Consider the following 18,311-nt stretch of genomic DNA (forward strand, 5'->3'; position numbering starts at 1 on the left):
GAGCCGGAGAGCCCGATCGCCCGGCCAGGCTCCCCCGCCAGCCACCGCCGCCCACCCCCGGCCTGCTGCACAGCACCAGGATGGTCCTCAAACTGGCCGTTGTGATTCAGGTGCTGGCATTGACCGTGGGCCACGTTCACGGCTTCCCTAAACCCGAGGGGGCCAGAGGTAGGTGGCTTCTCAGCCCATTTGCACTGGGATGGGACAACTTGTACGTGGAAACAAGAAGGAAAAGCAAAAACTTCTCTGTCTCTCTCTCAATTCTTTTCTTTCTCCCTTTCTCTCTCTCTCTCAAGTGGAGCTCAAGGGGTATTTCTCCACCCCTTGAGGAATGAGCTGATCTTTTACTTTGAGCTAGGAGGTGAAAGAAGAGGGAGAGCTCTTTATTTCACAGTTGCTTCTCTTCTGACAGCCCGGGTATCTGTTCTGCAGCAGTTCTCAAGACTCTCTGACTATGGTCCTATTGTGGATGTAACAGATCTTTTAATCTCCTGGTTACAACAATCTGATTACCCTCTGGCTATTTTAGTCAAGCTCTTACACGCGTTTTTAAAATGCATGTGTGGGTTTTCAGATCAGAGAGCACAGGGGAAGTCCAGCATGTGGTACCTTTCTGGCACATTTCTTTCCTGGGGGGAAAAAAAGACAAACTATTTTTGTCCTCCTAATTTAAAGGGTTAGCCTTGTTTTTCCCCATGCTAGAGGTACTGGATTTGTTTTGTACGGATGTATAACGGACATCGCTTTAAATGCAAGTGTTTAGGAAGAAGATGGTGATTTTTTAAAAAAATATTCTGCCTCTGTGTATGTGTGTATGTCTCCACAACTGAATGTATATATATCTATTTATTCTAGATAAAGTTATTCACAACAGACAATTAAGTGCAGAGAGACCTTTGGAGGAACAGGTAGGTAAAATGAAAATGATCAAAATATTCACTGAATTTATAAGTTAGTAAATGTTATTTTCTAAGCTTTCACTTGTCACACTGATGAGAATGTTAGTAGTTTGACAACCAGATTAACAAAGGGTATGTAAGGAAAATAAACATTGATGGGTTTGGGGCATGAAATGTCTTAGAGTTTCAATAATAGCTAAGAAACAGCATGTAGTTTTACCAGCCTAAAAAAATAGGTTGTTCTGTTGTCTCCAAAACAACACAAAGAAGTTTTTCCCACAGAATGTAATTGAAATCAGTGGAAGTTTGGGTTGAAGAAGGGAAGCAAAATCAACCTCCTACAATAAGTAGTGCTACAATAAATTATAACTTTGCCAAGCCTGTCTGTGACTCCAGGATGGAATACCACCAAACCAAACAAAAAAGCCCAAGAGCTTCATCCTGTACGTCTTAATAAGGCAAATATCGCCTGACTCCTAAATAAAGAGTGCGGTAAAACTTTTCCTAAAATAGTATGAAGAAAATACATTCTATTGTGTGAAGGTGAATAAAGAACATGTGGTAAAATGCACTCATTCTTCCCATTTTGGATTTGTTCTCATATACCAGATTGCTGAAGCTGAGACAGACAAGATCAGAAAAACAGTCTCCACAGGTAAACCATTTTTCCTGCTAATTCTTCAAGTCTACACAGTAGCATACTGAGAGGTCTGAGACTACATGTCGTGTGTGTTAATACATTTTCCAGAAAATAAGCCAGAATTCAGAAATTATTCCTTTGCTGATGATTTGAACCTGCTACAGTCAGTAGCAGAAAAAGAAAGAAATGAAAAGGAGAGGGCATCAATTAGAAGCTCCCTATACGAGCACCAACTGGCCCTTGATGATGCAGACTCCACCAAGAACCGCAGGCTCGTGGATGACTATGACTCCACTAAAAGTGGGCTGGATTATAAATTTCAAGGTATTTCAACTTTTCAGTAACATTTAGGTTGGATTTTTCATGCAAGTTATTGCAGTCATGAATCATTCAATCACCTACCTAAAAATGGACCATTCTCATCACTGGACTGTACTTTTAATAACTGGTTTTTAGTTTAGAAACCTATTACCTAACATCTACTGCAACTTGGCACACAAGTATAGAGAAGCTTATGGTCAATGACACTTTTCACAGTCCACTTCCATGGATCCACTCCAAATACGTAATCTGTATATGTTTAGTATAGCAGTCAGATTCAGGGGCAGGAGGATATCATATCTTGTAAGCTATGTTTTCAAATACAAATAAGTACATTTCAGTTACTGAAAAGAAAGTACACTCTAAGTATTATTTTTATAGAATTTACTAATATACAGGGATTTTTCCATATATTAATTGTCTTACTAGCACATTTGTTATTTATCACATAGTGCAAAAGGAAAAAATTCAGATCCAAATTATGCTGGCTTTAATCACAGGCAAAATTCATTGCCTTCAGTGGGTATAGTGAGTCCCTGGAGTAAGGTGAGCTGGATTTGCCTTAAGGTATTATTTAATTATACCAAAGTATGCTGATCATGGTCATAATCAAAGTCTGCTTATCTTATTTACCTTCAGATTGATATAACTTGAGTGGACAAAGATTGCAAGATTAAGTATTTAATTTGCTGAAATCCAAAGAGGAAAAAAAACAATATCCCCCATGTTCTCACTTGTTTTGTTCTAAGTCATATGGTTAATATAAGCATCAATAAGATACATGTAAGCAGATAGAGGAGCAATGTGGCAGTATGACATTTAAATAATCTTTTATAAATAGCAAATGATTGTGCTTTGTCATTTTTTGTGCTTACAAGGAGAGACTTTTTTCAGAACAACCAGATGTGTATTTAGCACATTGCACTGTTATTGGTATGATGTTTTACAAACATACAATACCAATGCACAGCAGACAAATGTACCCAAATATCTGGGGAAAAAATGAGTGGCTAAGCTGAAAGAAGATACATACAGGTTTTTCTTAAAAGATATCTAAATCCAATGAAATAGAGATGGTCCTTATCCAGTTAAACTGTAATTCTTTTAGATGATCCAGATGGTCTCCATCAACTAGATGGCACTCCCTTAACTGCTGAAGATATTGTCCAGAAGATTGCCACCAGAATTTATGAAGAAAATGATAGAGGAGTATTTGATAAAATTGTCTCAAAGCTGCTAAATTTGGGTCTAGTAAGTTTCCTATTATCATTTAATTTAACTGTTCTATTGTTTTGTTTTTTCTCCTTTATTTACTGGGATAATCGCTGGGATAAATGTAATACGCCTAAAACTGACAAGCTAATGATACTGACTTGAACCAGAAAGAGTGAGAGTCAGGCTCTAGGCAACTTTCTCAACTCATTTGTGCCATTGCACATCGATCTTACCCTGCAATAACCTTGCTATTCGCATCCTGGATTTTGCAACGAGAGATGGCAAGTAAAAGTATGTTCTGATGTGGACAAAAGTCCACTGAGGATGAGAATGAAAGTGTCACACTCATATATTTTTTTATTTCCCTTTTTGTTTTCAATTACTTCCTTTGTTTTATCAAGTATCTTGTCACTGTCATGGCAAGACTCTGGGCCACGACCCTCTAATGTGTAAGTCAACATAACACCTTTGATTTCACTGGAAGCACAATGGCATACACCAGCAGAACCTAGCCTAATAAGTGTTTCTTAATGTTACCCATCAAAAAACTCAGTTTGATTCCAAATCTCCAGATATCACAGACTAGAGTATCTACTGCAATACCTACTCTTTTTTCCCTCTTTTTTGTTTTCTTTTCCTTAAATATGATCTTGCATGATGAACTCTTACAGATTTCAAAGGGAGATCTGTGTAGAGCACCAACAAAATTGAGTCTGCATTCAAGTAACAGAATTAACATAAGAAAGAAAATGCATTGTCGTGAAGCTGTAAAAGTTTAACTGTATTTTCAGTTTATATATGACTATATTCCACCATATGTAACCTATATAGGCCACAACCAGGGCCCATGGTTTTAGGAACTACACAGCTATCTAGTCCTTTCTTCCACAGAAAAAGAAATCAAATCTAATTTGGCTGTATTCAACCATGAAGCAATTAAACAGGTTAGATAGCTGACTAACTAACTAATGGAAGACTGGTTTAAAAAATTCAGTATGTTTACAATTCAGAGTACATAAAGAAAATAATGTATATCAACAGATTACAGAGAGCCAGGCCTATACTCTGGAAGATGAAGTGGCTGAAGTTCTACAACAGTTAATTGCTAACGAAGCAAATGATGGTGAGAAGGAGTCAGAAGCTCTTGATTACCCTCCAAGCAGAACAGACAGTGATACAGAAAAAAAACAGGAGGAAAACATGGTAATTGTTCTTAGCTAATCATTTTGACTCACTAAATAGTATGAATAGACCAATGCACTGTTCTGTGCTTCAGGGAATAATTAGTTCAGTCTGGAAACTGTAAGAATGTTTTTTAAAAAATGCCATCAAATAGAAACATGAGCAATATAGGACATAGAAGTTTATGCCAAGATCGCATATTGAAATAATGTTGTGAGAGCCACTGATCTCCTTCCAATAAGAGAAGTATTAGCTCAAGCCAGTACACAGCATAAGGTTATGATAATGTTTGCTGCTTTTCTAATCATGTCACCTGAAACAGAGGTATCAAACTCACCTTCTGGCCTGGGCTGGGTATGTACTGTGGGGCTTCTTGGAGGCCGGATCCATCTCAGGGCATGGAGTGGTGGTGGCGGCAGCAGCTTCAGTTCCAACCCAATACATGAGATAGCAGTGGCATCAGCTCCAGCACCCACCACTGTTGGCACTGACGTATGTTTCATGCCAGGGCAGCAGCAACGGCTCTAGCATAGAGCATATGGCAGCAACAGCTGTGGCTCTGGGTCAAGCACAGGTCCTGGGGTAGTGGCAGCAGTGGGACCAATGGTCAAGGATCTAGTTCCCCAACAGTGTCAATGGGCAAAGCAGCTGGAGGCTGACCAGGGCTTTGTCAGCCCTTACTCCCCACCCTCCCCACTTTTCCACACCCACAAACTTCTGGTTCCCTGATGAACCAGATACATTAGCTACATGGGCTGGAGCCAGCCCTTGGGCCGTATGTTTGACCCCTGATGTAAAGTAATGTTTTTCTAATCTCTTTCTATGAAGACCCCCAGCAATGCTGATCAAGATGGTTTTATTAATGGAGAATCTGATGATACTTTGGATAACGCATGGTCTTCCTCTAATGCCTTGGAAAGAAGAAATGAACTCCCTTCAGACAATAATTTTGAGGACCTCCAATATTTCCCAAACTTTTATGCACTGCTAAAAAGTCTTAATTCAGGTGAGCTCTATGTTTTCTCAGTAATGTGTTTTAGAGCAATATTTAGCAAGGAAAGTAGAATCTAGTTATGTGTTGAGGTTTTTCTATTTTTCTTTCTCAGCCTGAAATCTCTTCCACCTACTTCAAGGACCCACGTCTCAGGGACTTTTCCCTTAAGATAAGAAAGCCTGGATGGAACTCCTTTCGGATCCCATCCAGATCACCCCTAGTTCAGCTACAGTGACTGCTGCAGAATGATGTCACAAACTCCACTCCCCAGGGACAAGGTGTATTACCTCTACAGACTTAACAGTTTGGGGCTATGAACCCAGGAGTCTTGAAATCTTTTTCTCTTTATCATCTCTCTCTAAGACGTAGAAAGGAAAATATGGCAAATTGTTTTCCCCAGAGATGTTCCCAGTAAGAGCCTTTTCTCCTGAGTTAAGGGAAATATGAAAGTGAATCAGGTCATATTATCATCAACTGCACAGTGATGGTGCCAGTAAATTATACTTAGCATTCCTGTCCTTTTCTCAAACCACAGACTCCTTTCTATATTGTGATGAAGGCCCTGAATCACATCTTCCTTCTCTGGTGTTATGCATTATTCTGTCCCAGTGCATTATCATCTAGATTGTGGCACCTAGCCACAGCTGCTCTGTCAGTGCACACTGTCTCACTTCCACTCTCATACTCCTCAGCCAGCAACCATTCTTTCACTGTCACCAAAAAAGCCAACAACTCGGCAGATTCTTTCTTCTGAAGAAGTCTGGATCCTTCCACCACCCATCCCCACAAGCAATAAGCAGGAGTCAGAACCAAAGGTGATTTTTTTTTTCCCTTTGTCCTTTCCGTAAGGCTTGCATTCTCCTATTTTGTCCTCCCCTTCCTCTTAGAAGCTTGGGCTGGGGGTTTTCCTTCTCCCCTCTCTGTATTCACAAAGCAGAGAGTTCAGCAGGTAAGCAAGCAAGTAGAACTGCAAATCAGTCTTTACACATGTCTTAGTCTTGTCTCCTATTTCAGGCTCCTTCCCTGCCAACTAAGGACGAGAAGATTCAAGTGACCCCTACCAATATGTGTGTAGATTTTCTGAGAGGCAGCTCCTCAGTTGTGCTGGGCTTTGAGCTAAGGCCAGGATAGTGTTGTCACCTATCCTTGCCTACCAGTGGCCCATGCAATATAGTATGCCAATAATTTCTCACGTAACTCAGTGGTGACTTCCTTTTGATCTGTTTGGTTTAAAGAATAATAAAAAAAAATTGTAGAGTAGATGGAAAGACCAGTGACTCAAGTTCTTAGTAATATCCGGGCAATTGATGAATTCTGTGCTCATGATGCAGAAAGACTGACAAGTTTATTGAAAAAACATGAGTGAATGAAGCAAAGAACAACGAGGAGAAGGTGGTGAGAAAAGTCAGGGCAGGAGAAGGGGATTTGTCATGCCATAATAAATTTAACTCAAGGCAAGGTACTTTTTTACCATGAAAATTGCAAGCATGATCTGAGAGAATAAGGATCCATTCCAGTACTGAAAGTGTAGACACCTCTCCAGTAGCTGAATCATATTTCTGTGGAAATCAATAAGCTTCATGACAAATTTTAAATGTCTCTATAAGAACCCATGGAGCTTATATGAGTTCCCATATACAAAGTGGCATTGCCATGTTGAATCTCTTTCTATAAAGTCTGCTTTTGAAAGCATATTCTTTTTCCTTATTATTCTGCCATGGCCAGTCCTGAAGCAGTCAGTGCTCTGTCCCTCTACTTTTTCAAGTATTAACAAAAAAATTAGATATCTGGAGGCCAGGCCTGTTTTCAGAGGTCAAGTAACAATTCCAGTGTACTAAATGTGTTAATATCATGGCCACAACTTGTTGATTTTTAGCTTCCAGAACAGCTGTTATTCTAAATATTTTAGTTAAGACGTAATGAATGTCCTCCAAAATCTCTTTCTATTATGAGGTGTTCTGGCCACCAGATCTGCTATCCAGTTGTAGACAAAAGGTGCTCAGTGCAATTGCTACATGATTGCTTTTAAGACCACTAACAGATAGAAGTCTTCTGGACAGTTCAGACATAAGTATAATAAATTCTGCATGCAACTTAAGCTGATTGTTCCTAGGCCACAGTCTGTAGCCAGGGCCCACCAGCAGTGCACATTGCAGACATTCAAAAGCTTCCACTGCTACTCTCCATCTTGAAGAAAGATTCCCCTTATTCCGTCTTCACCCTCCACTTGTAGTAGGATTTTCCATTAAAAAGGAAATCATTTGATAGAGAACTCTATATCAAAGTCTGCCATTGCTCCCATTAGGATAATCCTGTTAGCCCTAGTAATCCCACTCTCTCAAACCTTTCTTCTTCCAGCCACTATTTCTTCTGTCATGATTAGGTTAACCTTTGGCTACAGAGTCAATAATGAAAATCCACACATCCCTACCCAATCCTCAGACAGCTTTAGTATACAGCAGGGGTGCTCAATCCCTGGCCCATGGAGCCATGTCATCTGGCCTAAAGGGTTCCCCATGGGTTGGGAAATTTGGTGGTGAAGGAGCAGTAGCAGTTAATGCAGCCATCCCTCCTCTGCTGCCAAATTACCAAGGACTGCATGGTCATATTAGCCTTGGGCTGCTGCCACATGGCTGGATTGAGCCCTGGCCAGACGTGCCCTGCACAGCTGTATCAAGGCCAGGTGACTGCTGTGCAGCTGGATTAGGCCCCAGATGCACTCACCCCTAGTAGCCAGGTCAGGGCTATGGTGTTGCCATGTGGCTGGCTCAGGTCCCTGCTGTGCTGACCCTGCATGCCAGATCAGATCAACAAGCTGGATCCAGTCCACAGATAGACCTGGCAATACCCATCTGATCTGTGGGGTGAAAAGGTTGTGATACCATTGGTCTATAGTACTGCTTCTGTGAATGTGCTTGTTTGTGAACATGCAAGAATGACCGTTGGAATAAGAAGCCTATTGCTCATGTTGCTTTTTTTATTTTCATAGTTTCATAGCTGTTAGGGGCTGGAAGGGACCTTACAGATCATCAGGTCCATCCCCCTTGCATATGGGCAGGAAAGACTGCTAGGATCAAATGATCCCAGCAAGATGGGAATCAAGACATTTTTTAAAGATGGCCAGGGTGGATGACTGTACCAGTTCTTGGGGGAGCTTGTTCCAAATCCTCAACACTCGCTTGTAAAGAAGTTTTTCCTTATGTCTAGCCTGAAGCGATCTTCAACCAACTTGTGCCCAATATTTCTTGTCTTTCCCTGGGGGGGCCTTGGTGAATAGATGCTCCCCCTGATGTATGCCTCAGATGTACTTATAGGCTGCAACCAAGTCCCCTCTGAGTCTTCTCTTCTCCAGGCTGAACAATCCCAAGTCCCTCAGCCTCTCCTGATACATCTTGGTCTCCAGGCCTCTAATCATGCATGTGGCCCTCTTTGGACTCTCCTGAGCTTCTCCACATCCTTCCTGAAATGTGCTGCCCAGAACTGGATGCAGAACTCCAGCTGCGGCCTCACCAGGGCTGAGCAGAGAGGAAGAATGATATGCTTAGCCTTGCTCAAGATGCATCGGTAGATGCATGCCAATGTTTGATTAGCTCTGCCAGCTACGGTATTGAATTGGTGGTTCATGTTTATTTTAGTGCCTATCATGATACCCAAGTCTTGTTCAGATGTGGTGCTGGCAAACGTAGCACTGCCAAGCCTGTAAGCGTGTTGTGGATTATTTCTCCCCGGATGGAGCACTTTGCATTTCTCTGTATTAACGACATCTCATTGAGGTCTGCCCACCTTGCAAGCCTGTCCAGGTCAGCCTGTATTGCCAGCCTGTCTTTAAGTGTGACCACACTCCCCCATAGTTTGTTGTTGTCAGTGAACTTTGCTAGGTCACTTTTAATACCTGGATCCAAATTGTTGATCAACATGTTGAAAAGCACTGGTCTGAATACTAAACCTTGAGGGATACCACTCGTCACCCTCCACCATGATGACTCAGTTTCATCAATCAATACTCTTTGGGTCCTACCACAGAGCCAGTTGCTTAGCCACCAAACCATAAAGTAGTCAAGGCCACATTTTCTCAATTTTTTCATGAGGGCTTTGTGGGAGATGAGGTCAAAGGCCTTTTTGAAGTCCAGGTATATGACATTAACCTCATTTCCCCCATCCAGGTGGCAAGTAACTTGATCATAGAAGGAAATCTGGGGTTGATCTAGTATGACCTGCCCATAACAAAGCCATGTTGGCTATCCTTCAGAATACTGCCTTCTGCTAGCCTGTCTGTAATAGATTCTTTGATTATTTTCTCCAGGATTTTACCAGGGATTGAGGTCAAACTGATTGGCCTGTAATTTCCCAGGTCTTCCCAGGTCTTCCTTCTTTCCCCCATAGTTTGTTGTCGTCAGCGAACTTTGCTACTTTGCTTTTAATACCTGGATCCAAGTGTTGATGAACATATTGAAAAGCACTGATCTGAGTACTGATCCTTGGGGGATGCCACTGGTCACCCTCTGCCATGATGACTCAGTTCTGTCAATCAGTACCCTTTGGGTCCTACCATGGAGCCAGTTACCTAGCCACCAGAGCGTGAAGTAGTTGAGGACACGTTTTCCCTATTTGACCATGAGGACATCATGGGAGACCAGGTCAAAGGCCTTTTTTCATCCTCTCTGGAATATAATTGTGGTTAAAAAGTTAAATATGGTGGATATGAGATCAGTAAGCAAACTGAAATATATGCATTATTGACACTGAAGGTCTTAAAGGTAAGATGTTATGGTAAAAAATGCTCAGTCCTTGGATATCAGAATCCTCCATTTTTTAAAAGGTGTTACAATAGTGTAGAGATGAGGGGGGTGGGGGAGAGCCAGCCTGTGGGAGGCACCAGCTGGGCTCTCCAGGGATATTCAGTCCCCCACAGCACTTCCTGCCAGCACTTCTGGTTTTGCCAACAATGTTTGCTACACCACTGTGGTGTTATTAAGTTGAGATACTTTATGGGCAGAACTAGAGCATTTGCTTCCCCATTAAAATTGAGTATTTTGAATGATGCAAATTGTTGAAGATCTGTGTGTCCATACTAGATCAGTGACATCTCCCTCTAAACTGTCTGGCTGGTATGTAGAGTTTTTGTCAGTTGTTCACTACCAAATCTCAATGGAAGTCGTGCAGGTAACAAACTGCTGAGTGACTGTTTGAGTGGTGAGAGTGATATGGATTGAGCTACAAGTAGTTAGTGGGATTAAATTATAGAGTCTTGTTTTAATGATAGGTTTTCATTTCAGTTAAATTTATCTAGACGCTATTGCATGTAGTGCCATAAACTCTGTGCAACACCTCTAGATTTTGGACTTCCTTTTGATCTGTTTGGTTTAAAGAATAATAAAAAAAAATTGTAGAGTAGATGGAAAGACCAGTGACTCAGGTTCTTAGTAATATCCGGGCAATTGATTTTAGTCTCTGCTTGAGAAAAACATAGAGTAGATATATCAATAAATGATAATATATGTATATCTAAACTGACATCAGTTCTCAGAGCTACTCACTGATGTTGAAATTCATCCATGCATAGGTGACTATTCCTATTTCAAGGGCCTAAAAGTTGCATAGTTCTTGTGTTAAACTGTTCCCTCAGGGTACAAGTATGATTATCCCTGAAGATCCATCTTGAAGGAGTGGATCAATACCAGTAAATGTAACTAAATTAATAGACTATGAAGTGTTAAAATCATTTAACTCACTCTTTTCCAGGCTGACTATTTAGGATCTTACCATGCAAGGTCAAGGAGAGCAGAGAATTGATGCCCAGCCAGGTGTCTGAGCTATCTTGCCAGTGCAGGCAGAGTGTCATATCAGTAATGCAACAGATGCTTTAATGACAAATAAGAAGACAGAGGTCAGAGGAGAGGGAACTATGGTAGTCTGGAAGTCAGGAATCCTAGTCTCTATTACCAGCTCTGCCACTGGTCTGCTCTTGGACCATTGGGAAGTCACTTCATTACTGTGTCTAAGCCATGGTCCTAGTGCTCCTAGGGGACTTTGTTCTGAAGAACATCCCACTTGCTGCCCCTGCTACTGATACATGCTAAACCTGGAAATGAGGCTGTGGGACTGCCACTGGGGACTTTCCCTGCAACCACTCACAAGCACTCCAGAGACCAAGATCTTACAAGAAGCAGCAGGGAAAGCTTCCCCTGAGCAGCTTCACTGCCTCATTTGGCACAAGTGAATGAGCAGGGACATGCTACAGAGCACTGGGCACAGGGTATAAATCCCTCATGCATAAATGGAGGAAATTATTCTTGCTCTACTTTGTAAAGTGTTTTGAGATCCTGATAAAAAGTTTTAGATAACAGTTTAGGCTCAGATTTTTAAAGTGTTTGGGTATCAAAATCCTGATGAAATCAATGGAAGTTAGGTACCTAAATATCTTAATTAAAAAAAGGCTGTTCTAAATGTCAAATATTATTACCATGTCAGTCCAAACCAGGGGCTTAATCCATGCTGCAGAGTCCATTGTATCTCCTGGCAAGAGTACCTCATCCTTCCAGGTTGAATGTTGGGGAGGTGTGTCTGGTAAGCCCTCGGTTAAAAGCAAGGGTGTTTTGGTGATATCAGGTACTTTGTGCCTGAAACATTGTCTAACATCTCTCCCAACTATACAGTACAGTTGGTCTAATAAAATATATCACTAAAAAAACATTGCTTCTCATATATCCTGGACCACCATTGCTACAAAAACACTCCAGCCTTACCTAAATTAAAACACAGATTGGGGCTTTAAGAGGGAATAAGGATAAGATATAGAGATAATGACATCTTTTAAGTGTGAGTATCTCTTCAGAAAAACCTCTAAGCTATGTGGCTCAAAGGTTTGTAAAGCCAGCAGCAGATAGGCCTGAATAGATTTCCTCAATATTTATGTCCACAGTATCTATTTATTATTATTTGATTTATATGGTGCTTTTCCCAACAAAGACTTGGGTCAGCTTACAATAATAAAAACAGAATAATGTAAAAACAAGAGAGTGACACAAGGTCCCAAATGGTTTAAAGGGGAAGTAGAATATCAAGAGAGAGAGACCTGCTAAATAACATCTCATCCTGGTTTTGTTTGGTGAATGTGTACCCAAATAGAAAGCTTCTTAAAATGAAGGAGCACAGCAGCTTTGAAAGTGCCATTCTCAGGGGAACAAACAACAGCTTCCATCTCCACTAAGCCACCAACAGCCAGTCTGTGACTTTATACATGAATTTAACACAAAGGGTTTTATGGGACACTATCTCTCGGAGTTCTGAGTGTAATTTGTTTTGTACCTTGATGCAGAGACAGAGGCAAAAGAAAAAGAAACCCTGATAACTATCATGAAGACACTGATTGATTTTGTGAAGATGATGGTTAAGTATGGAACAATCACACCAGAAGAAGGTGTTTCCTACCTTGGTGAGAGCACATACTTTATATGATAATATTATTCATCCTATGTTCTTCATCTACTAACAGTGATAATTATAATGTCATCTTGCTTGATTTTTTTTCAACCCTGTTTTGGGTTTGATCAATCAAAATGACAAAGCAGCATTCCATGATTGGTCTTTTTAATAATGTGGAATTCCATAATGTTTCATTATTTATGTCTTTTGAAATGAAGAGTTACTTATCAGATGTATATTTAGAGGACAATTCACCACTCTTTTAGTCCATTTTATTGTTCTGTTATTTCAATGGCCTTAAAACAGAATAAAACCAGTGATTTACTCCAGTAATAAACTGATGGATCAGCCTCATGCATTTTCCCACATACCAGCATGATTAGTCTGCCATTTACAGACACCTATAACAGAGGTGGCCTAATGTCTATCAAGTAAGACTACCAGCATCTGTAGAGATTGTTGCATGGTGACATTAGGTCTTGCCTCAGAGGCTGTTAGCTCTTAGAATCCCTTTCTGCTTGTCATGCAAACTTAATCATTGTTGTTATTTTCTTAAGTGAGAGCTTTAAATAAGCTAAACTTTCCTGCATACACTTCCCTTCTTTCACAATAAATAATCAAATTTACTGCAGCTGAGCAGCCGTGGCTAAAGGGGGGTCACTCCTTTGCATAAGCTCTGTGCAACTCTGTCATTTACTCAGCTATTCCTGACATGGTTTTATATATCAGGATGACCATTTGGTTTTAAAAAGCTGCTTGTTATTGTTGGCTGGAGGGTATTGTTGGCTGGGCGGGACCCACCCCGCCCAGGACCCACCCTCAGACCAACCACAACCTTTCCATTCGATAATAGGCAAATGTACTGATACACAGTGATAACAGAAAAGAAACAATATGCACAATCAAGCAATTCTATATATCTACCAAATCCTAGGGCTGTCATCAGAGTTAAAGTACATCTGGCCAGGATGCAGTCTCCACTCTCAGGCTCTTTCTTAGGTGTCAGATGTTCCAGAGCTGTCAGCAATCTGGAGGTGGGATGCCGAGGCCCACCCCCACCACCAGTGGGGTGTAGGAGACGGTCATGTGCCCTCCATGGTGGCTTCAGGGACCCTTCCCAAGGAACAGGGAGGAAGAAAGGGACAGGACAAAGGAAGGGACCCTTTGTTACTCTCAAGTCTCTGCTTTTGTTTTCTACTTTCCTCCTGATGATTCCTGATAACTCTTCATCTGTGGCTATCTCTTTGTGGTCACATGTCCATGCAGCCTTGCGGGCCTTCTCCTAATTTGGTGTGTTCCCCCAAAAGGGGGGCCCGGGGGGGGGGGGGGCACCACTCTCAGGCTTTGTTCCTGCTGTCACTTTATCTCGTGTTATGGAACACTATGGTACATATCTTCCTCTTTCCCAAGCTATGTGTTCATTCATTGGCCTTGTTGTGTTAAACAATCTGTCTGCTTCCAGAGCCAGAGAAATTGAATGACTGAGAGACCTAAGCTCTTTAGAAATTAATTAACCCCTGCTGCCCATCTTGAACACTGTGAGAGGCCCAGTGGTGTCGGGGTCCACCCCTGGCCAGACCTCTCAAAAGGGGGACGACTCCTTGTAGGACCACAGTGACTCACCCGGATCGGACGTGCATATGCACCTGTCTCGCCTGCCACGACTTGCTGGTATCTGTACCCGTCCAGTTGGTCCAGCGCGTACAGTCCAGGAATGAGCCTCTCCGCCACCAAGGGGTCCCGGGGTCCTGAGGGCTCCTCCACCCCTACACCCTCGCCCGATCCACCAGAGCGGCTGTCCAACCTATCTGGTCATTCACTTTTGATGACCGCGGACAACACAAAGAAATAAACAGAGAACAGTCAGTAACCAAGGATATCCCGGCCAAGGGTCCCTCAAGGGTGCCGCTCACTCCATGCCTGGACCTTGGCTCCGGAGTCCCTCTTCCCCGGTAGAAGCGGGGTGGGGAGTTCCCCCTTGAGTTTTCCTTGCAATGGGGCTATCCCGCCCATGTAGTCACCCAACAATAATAAAAAAAGGAAAAGCGCTGGTGACTCCCTGGTCCCCAGCGTCCGTTCCGGGGCTGCTCCACCTCATCTCTGGCCCTTATGGGATCCTTGCCGCTCCCCGCGGTGTGTTGCCTTTTTCAGCCCTGCTGGGCCTGCTGCCCGGGGCACTGACCCCTTCGTAGGGGTCCCACTTACCCCAGAAGGTCTGGCCCCTCCTCCAGGTGGCTCGGATTCGCCCGAGAGCACTCCCGCCAGCCTCGCCTCCGGGCCCTGTTGCTTCCGGGTCCGCCGCCTCCCGGAACCGCTCCGGTGCTCCTCTTATGTCAGCCCAGGCGGCCACGGCACCTCCCGCTTCCGGGACCCTGTGGGATTTAAATTCCTGCCGCTCGCCACAAGCCGGATCGCGCGAGCGGCGCTGGGTCACATTGGCTCGGCGTTCCTCCACACCTGCCATCTGCTTCATCCCCTTACATATCCCCCCCTTAAGATGCCGCCAGGCACCTCTATCTCTGTTGTCTACACCCTGGCACCGGCTTTCTTTCAGCTCGGCTGCCTGACTCCCAGGTTCGGGTCCGTGAGGTGGCTCTCCACACTGTGATAAGAAGTCAGCCACCGTATTGGCCTTCCCCGGCTTGTAGCCGACCTGAAACTGAAATGGCTGGAGAGCCAACGCCCATCACGTTATTTGTGCCTTGTCGGTTTTGGCTGAGTTCAGCCACCTGAGAGGTGCATGATCAGTCAGCAACCAGAATTCACGTCCTAGCAGATAATATCTAAAATAGTCAATACCCCACCTGATTGCTAGGCACTCCCTCTCAATTGTGGAGTACCTTTTCTCGTGGTCGTTCAATTTACGGCTGGCAAAGGTGATAGGTCACTCGACTCCGTCCACCTCTTGTGTTAGGACTGCCCCTAGGGCATATGCTGATGCATCTGTCTGCAGAGTAAACGGTACATTAAAATTAGGGGTATGAAGCACTACCTCCTGACACAGGGCTCGCTTTAATCCCTCGAAAGCTTTCCGCCTTTCCTCATTCCACTTTATCTTGTAGGCCTCTTGTCCCTTCATCGTTTCCACCAAGGGGTTAGCAATCTTTGCAAATTGAGGTATGAATCGCCGATAATAGCTAGCTAGCCCCAGGAACGCCTGCATCTGTTTTTTAGTCGGGGTGCTTCATAGTTCTTAATGGCTTCCACCTTGTCTTGCAACGGTTTCACTTGCCCTTGCCCTACCAGGAAACCTAAATACTTGGTTTCTTGCTTCCCTAAAGCGCACTTCTTCGGTTTGGCCATCAGCCCCTTCTGTCTTAATTCCAGTAGGATTGCTCTCAAGGCTCTTATATGTTGTCCCCAAGTCTCCGTGTACACAACAATATCGTCGATATAGGCTGCTGCGTACTCTTGATGAGGTGCGAGTACCCAATCAATCAGCCATTGGAAGGTGACCGCGGCCCCATTTAGCCCGAAAGGCATCCTTTTAAACTCGAACAGGCCCCACAGTGTGCCAAAGGCCATCTTTGGTTGATCTTCCCTCCTCAAGGAGATCTGCCAGTACCCCTTTGACAAGTCCAAGGTGGAGCTGAACTTAGCTTGTCCGATACGCTCGACGAGTTCGCTTACGTGTGGCATAGGAAAGGCGTCAAATTGGGTTAACGCATTCAGTTTTCTAAAGTCCACACACAACCATAAGCTCCCGTCGGACTTTGTGACTGCCACCAAGGGGCTGCGCCAGGGGCTGCATGAGGGAGTAATAATCCCTTGCACTAGCATTTTTTCTAGTTCAGCCTTGATGGGCTGGTGCCGATGGAAAGGAATTCTATGCCACTTTTCTCTTATGATTTGGCCTCCTTTTGTTATGACCTTATGCTCAACACCCTTCACCTTCCCTGGTTTGTCCGTAAAGACATCCTTGAATTCTTGTATCAGGGCTTGTATCTGCCACTGCTGTTGAACCCCCAACTGCTCTCCCACCGGGACGTGGGGGCAGTCAACGGGATCCTGGGACTGATTTCTTACAGATATCCCTGGTTCCTTGGCCTTAGAGTCTGGGTAGAGTAGAAGGCCCTGAGGCTCCTACCATTCCTAAAGTAGATTGATGTGGTATATCTGTTTTCCTTTCCTTGCGCCTTCCCATAGGATCTCATAGTCCACCGGGCCTACTTTTCTAACTATCGTAAAGGGCCCCTGCCACTGAGTTAAGAATTTGCTGCTGGAGTTGGGTAACAACACCAGCACTTTCTGACCTACCCTTAGTTCTCGTTCTTTGGTGTTTCTATCGTATCTCTCCTTCTGCTGCTGTTGGGCCCCCTCTGGGTTGCGCAGAGCCATCTCTTTAGCTACGCGGAGGCGTTCCCTCAAGCGCTGCACATGCTCGGTTGCCCCCTTCCCTGAGCTTGAGGCAGTCTCCCACCCTCCTCGCACTACGTCCAAGAGGCCCTGCGGTCGGTGCCCAAAGACCAACTCAAACGGGGAGTAGCCCATCAATGCCTGGGGCGCGTCTCTGACCGCAAAAAGCAGAGGAGGTACCAAAAGATCCCATCTCTGGGGATCAGCCTGTGTACATCGACGCAGCATACCCTTTAGAGTGCCATTAAAGTGTTCTACTAACCCACTGGATTGGGGATGATATACCATTGTCCTGAGATGACGTATCTGTAGTACCTTACATAAAGCTGCTAGGACCGTGGACATGAAGTTTGTCCCTTGGTCTGTCATTATCTTTCGGGGGATCCCGAATCTAGCCACTCACTTCATAAGCTCCTCAGCCACCCAGGCTCCTATGACCATTCTTAGAGGTATAGCCTCCGCGAAGCGGGTGGCATAGTCGATGAGGACCAGCACAAATTGGTGGCCTGCCGTACTCCGGGGTAACAGGCCCATAACATCTAGGGTTATCCCAGCAAATGGTTCCCTGACGACTGGCACAGGTTAAAGGGGTACCCCAGGGGGCTTGCTAGAGCTCACCCTTTGACACAATTCACAGGATCTACAATAGTTCTCAACATCCTCGTACATGTGGGGCCAGAAGCACCACCGGGCCAGGCAGGCTTCGGTTTTATGCTTCCCCAAATGCCCCCCCAGGGGGTTCCCATGTGCCAGCCGTAACAAAGGTTCTCGGTAGGGGCGAGGCATTAACAGCTGCGTGACCTCGTCCCCACTATTTCAGCCCCATTTAATCCTGTACATGAGTCCCTGTCTGAGTTCAACCCAAGGGCACCCGGTCCGTTCTGCGGGGGGGCTTACCTGCTGTTCCCATGGCACCGCATCCTCCTCTCTGAAAGGGCACAGCTCAGCATCAGCCTCTTGTGTCTCGCAGAATTGATCACTACTTGCAAGGTTCTCTAATTCCACCTCACTTGTCGGCTCTGACTCCTCCCCAACCAGCCCACCTGGCGGGGTCTCTGGGTGGTTGAATCTGGCAATAATTTCAAAAATCTCGGGCCAGTCTCTCCCCAAGATCATGGGGTATAATATGTCTTCCTTTAATCCCACCGGCATTCTTCAGCATGTCCCTTGCACCCGTACCTCCAATTGGCGCCTTTCGAAGTATGATCTCCATTTATGTAAGCAGACCAGGTGTATTCCGGGACACCGGGGGGCTTGTTTCCATTCTATCATAGAAGGG

General features: G+C 44.1%; 1 protein-coding gene across 2 annotated transcripts in view; it reads left to right on the plus strand.

The window, feature by feature from the left end:
* Positions 1-18: 18 nt before the first annotated feature.
* The window catches only part of SCG3 (secretogranin III), an 83,543-nt gene continuing 65,250 nt past the window's right edge, over positions 19-18,311 (plus strand). Inside the window, exons 1-8 of one of the 2 annotated variants that reach the window (XM_019504211.1) lie at positions 19-168; positions 856-908; positions 1,509-1,554; positions 1,648-1,863; positions 2,969-3,111; positions 4,117-4,278; positions 5,086-5,263; positions 12,570-12,686. In XM_019504211.1, the coding sequence (XP_019359756.1) occupies positions 81-168; positions 856-908; positions 1,509-1,554; positions 1,648-1,863; positions 2,969-3,111; positions 4,117-4,278; positions 5,086-5,263; positions 12,570-12,686 (1,003 nt within the window). In that variant the 5' untranslated portion in view covers positions 19-80. The remainder of the gene's footprint in view (positions 169-855; positions 909-1,508; positions 1,555-1,647; positions 1,864-2,968; positions 3,112-4,116; positions 4,279-5,085; positions 5,264-12,569; positions 12,687-18,311) is intronic. The other variant, XM_019504212.1, reaches the window with a different exon arrangement.

This window comes from Gavialis gangeticus, unplaced genomic scaffold (genome assembly GCF_001723915.1).
Source record: "Gavialis gangeticus isolate Ggan-Ray unplaced genomic scaffold, GavGan_comp1, whole genome shotgun sequence".
NCBI classification, from domain to species: Eukaryota; Metazoa; Chordata; order Crocodylia; family Gavialidae; genus Gavialis; species Gavialis gangeticus.